General features: G+C 40.4%; 1 protein-coding gene across 1 annotated transcript; it reads right to left on the bottom strand.

Moving 5' to 3' along the window:
• Positions 1-640: 640 nt before the first annotated feature.
• Positions 641-1,443, bottom strand: LOC124918185 (keratin, type II cytoskeletal 1-like; the record flags this gene model as incomplete). Its single annotated transcript, XM_047458391.1, has 2 exons — positions 1,205-1,443; positions 641-986 (listed from the first exon to the last, which is right to left on the bottom strand). Coding segments are annotated over exons 1-2 (585 nt in total), but the record flags the coding sequence as incomplete, so codon positions are not given.
• Positions 1,444-2,875: the final 1,432 nt, after the last annotated feature.

Here is a 2,875-nt window from a genome sequence, read left to right as displayed (position 1 = left end):
CTAATTCCGCAAATATATTAGACTGCACGTCTAACTCCACTAAGTTAGACTGCACGTCTAATTTCGTATTCATTAGACTGCACGTCTAACTCCGTTGAGTTAGACTGCACGTCTAATTCTATGCATTCATTAGACTGCACGTCTAACTCCGTTGAGTTAGACTACAAGTCTAATTCTATGAATTCATTAGACTACACGTCTAACTCCTTTGAGTTAGACTACACGTCTAATTATATGCATTCATTAGACTGCACGTCTAACTCCGTTGAGTTAGACTGCACGTCTAATTCTATGCATTTAATGCCAAAATCGGTCTAATGATCCTCATTAGAGCTAAATCTCATTGAAATATGATTTTGATACACCTGCATCAAAACAAATAAATCATTTCATCATCAAAATTCCAATGGTTAAATTATTTCAACACTTAGTCAAAATAATTTGACCCAACAATTTCCCCCTTTTTGATGAAGAAATTGAAAACCTGCATATATATACCAAAATATGCATTCATCATACAAATAAACAAACCCTTGTTCACTTACATCAAACTTCCAAAAACCAATATTCAGAGTACTATCAAAGAAACATTGTTTGAAAGACTTAAGCAGAAAAGAAATTATTGTTCTTCCCTTTTTACTCGAGGATCGGTTGGACTCATGTCTTGGCCGGTTAACATGTTGAGAAAAGGAGGAAAGCTGCGACCACCAGGACCGCTTCCACTTGATCTACCACCACGATCACCGCCACTGGCACGATCTCTTTGATCAGAGCCAGATTGCCTACCACGACCACCTCCACTGCTTCGGCCTCCACAATCACCACCGCCTCTCTTGGTTGGCCTAGGGTTTTCATCGTTGCTTGGAGCTCGTCTAGATCTAGTGTCGATTGATACACCGTCACTTCTTCTACTTGACTCGCCTTGGGTGATTCGAGGTTGATCTCTTTCAGGATTAGCTTTTGCGTTCTCCTTTGCTTGAAACTTCCTTGCAATAGAGTCAGCAAATTCCTATCGTTCACTATCATTTCTTCTTAAACAACCTTGAATTTTCACCATCTAATTCTTCACCAGACTGAATTCATCCAAAGTCTCCCTATGAAGGTCATCATTGATGTGCCTTTCAAGGTCCATCATTTCAGATTGACGGCTATGAGATTCTTTTCAAACTTGGAGATGTTTAAAATTGAGACGTGAGTCTCATACGTGTTCTTCTTCAGAGTGATATCCAATTCAGTAAGAACTTTGATAATTTCGGCAAAATCCTTTCTTTGTTCTTCCTGGGTGTTCAAGGCCTTTATCATGCTCTTCTGAAGAGATAAGAGCACATAAGTCATAGACTTTAAAAGCTTGTTACCTTCAGTAGAGGATTCTTCATTTGATGAATTCTCTTGAGACTCTACTGCCATACTCTGAATTGGCTCAAAGTTTGTATGAATCTGCATGGATTGCTCCGGTTGATCCTTCTCAGCTACCTTAGCAGCTTCATTCTGCTCCTCTTCTAATATTTCATTTTTAGCTCTCTAAATCTCTCAAACAGATTTCCAGAGTAATGGAGAGGATTGTTAACAATGGTGTTGGGGAATAGAAGGGGCTTTCGATAACTTGTGTATTGATCCTATTCCTCCTCAGATGAGGAACTTTGTTCTTCAACATCCTTATCTTTGGAGGGTTCCCCCTCATATCTGATAATCTCTGGATGAGTGACCTCATCCACCTTCTCTTGGGCTTCCTCTGTTCTCACAACAGAGGATATCACAGTATTTTCTTCAATAGGAGTTTGAGCAGCCTCCTCAATAACATCTTCTTCAAGAACTTCTTCTTCATTCGTTATAAGAGTTTGTTCAGGCTCTTGAACAATTACTTCTTTTTCTTTTTCATGAGGATTCTCTTGAATTGGTTGATCCATAATATGTCTCTCTTCAGCAGAAAGATTACCGAATTCAATCAAAAGAGCAACATCTAGCTCATCGGCATCATCATCGGCATCAAGGATGTTCATCGGTTCATCATCATCAAAAGGTTTTGCACCAGAACAGTTAGCGCCATGAACGTATCGGGTAGCCACAGAGACGTAGCTATCCATGATGTCATCCAGCCTCTTCAACACTTTCACTTCCACCTCAGAGCCTTTCTCAACAGGATTAAAATTAGCCTTTTTGGCTTCAAGAATTGGGAAAAGGGATCTTCCATATAAGCATGCTTCAACGAGATCCTTTTTCTTAGAGCCTCAACTACCTTTGAAGTTTTAGCACACTTGAGAACTTTCTGCTCATTGGCTACACGCTTCTTCCACTCTCGGGTTATTGCAGAATTTGACAGGGTTTCATTGTACTTGGAAGACAATCTTTCCAGGCACCATGATTCAAAAATTTCCAACTTGTCAGCCGCAATGGCTTTCACTTGATCTAACACAAGGTCAACAATGCTTGTTGCTTCCTATACTTCTTCAGGAACTGGAGTTGCAATATCTTTACCTTTTCCAACAACCTCGACGGGTTTTGGAGCAGGTTTGGGTTCACTAATGACAATTCCACATGTCTGCCTTGCGGAACACATCAATTTGTATGTTGATTGGGGTTTCTTGCACAGCCTAACAGGAAGCTCTACACGAGTAACCTTCCCGGATACTAAAGAGTCTTTTTCAGCAGATTCACCAGCAACAAGGGTAAGAACAACACCTTGTTCTGGTTGAGCACTTTCTGTAGCACTTGCGGCTAATAGATCGGGTTGAACAACAGAAGACTCAATCCTGTTATCATTTTCAATATTTGGACCAGCTGTCTCAACAGCGGGCCCTTCAGTAGATTCTCTTACTAGAGAAAAGATAGATTCATCTTGTTCCACTACAGGAACATCAAACTTAGGCACAGCGGC

This window comes from Impatiens glandulifera, unplaced genomic scaffold (genome assembly GCF_907164915.1).
Source record: "Impatiens glandulifera unplaced genomic scaffold, dImpGla2.1, whole genome shotgun sequence".
Taxonomy (NCBI): Eukaryota; Viridiplantae; Streptophyta; class Magnoliopsida; order Ericales; family Balsaminaceae; genus Impatiens; species Impatiens glandulifera.
This window is presented reverse-complemented; position numbering and strand designations above follow the sequence as displayed.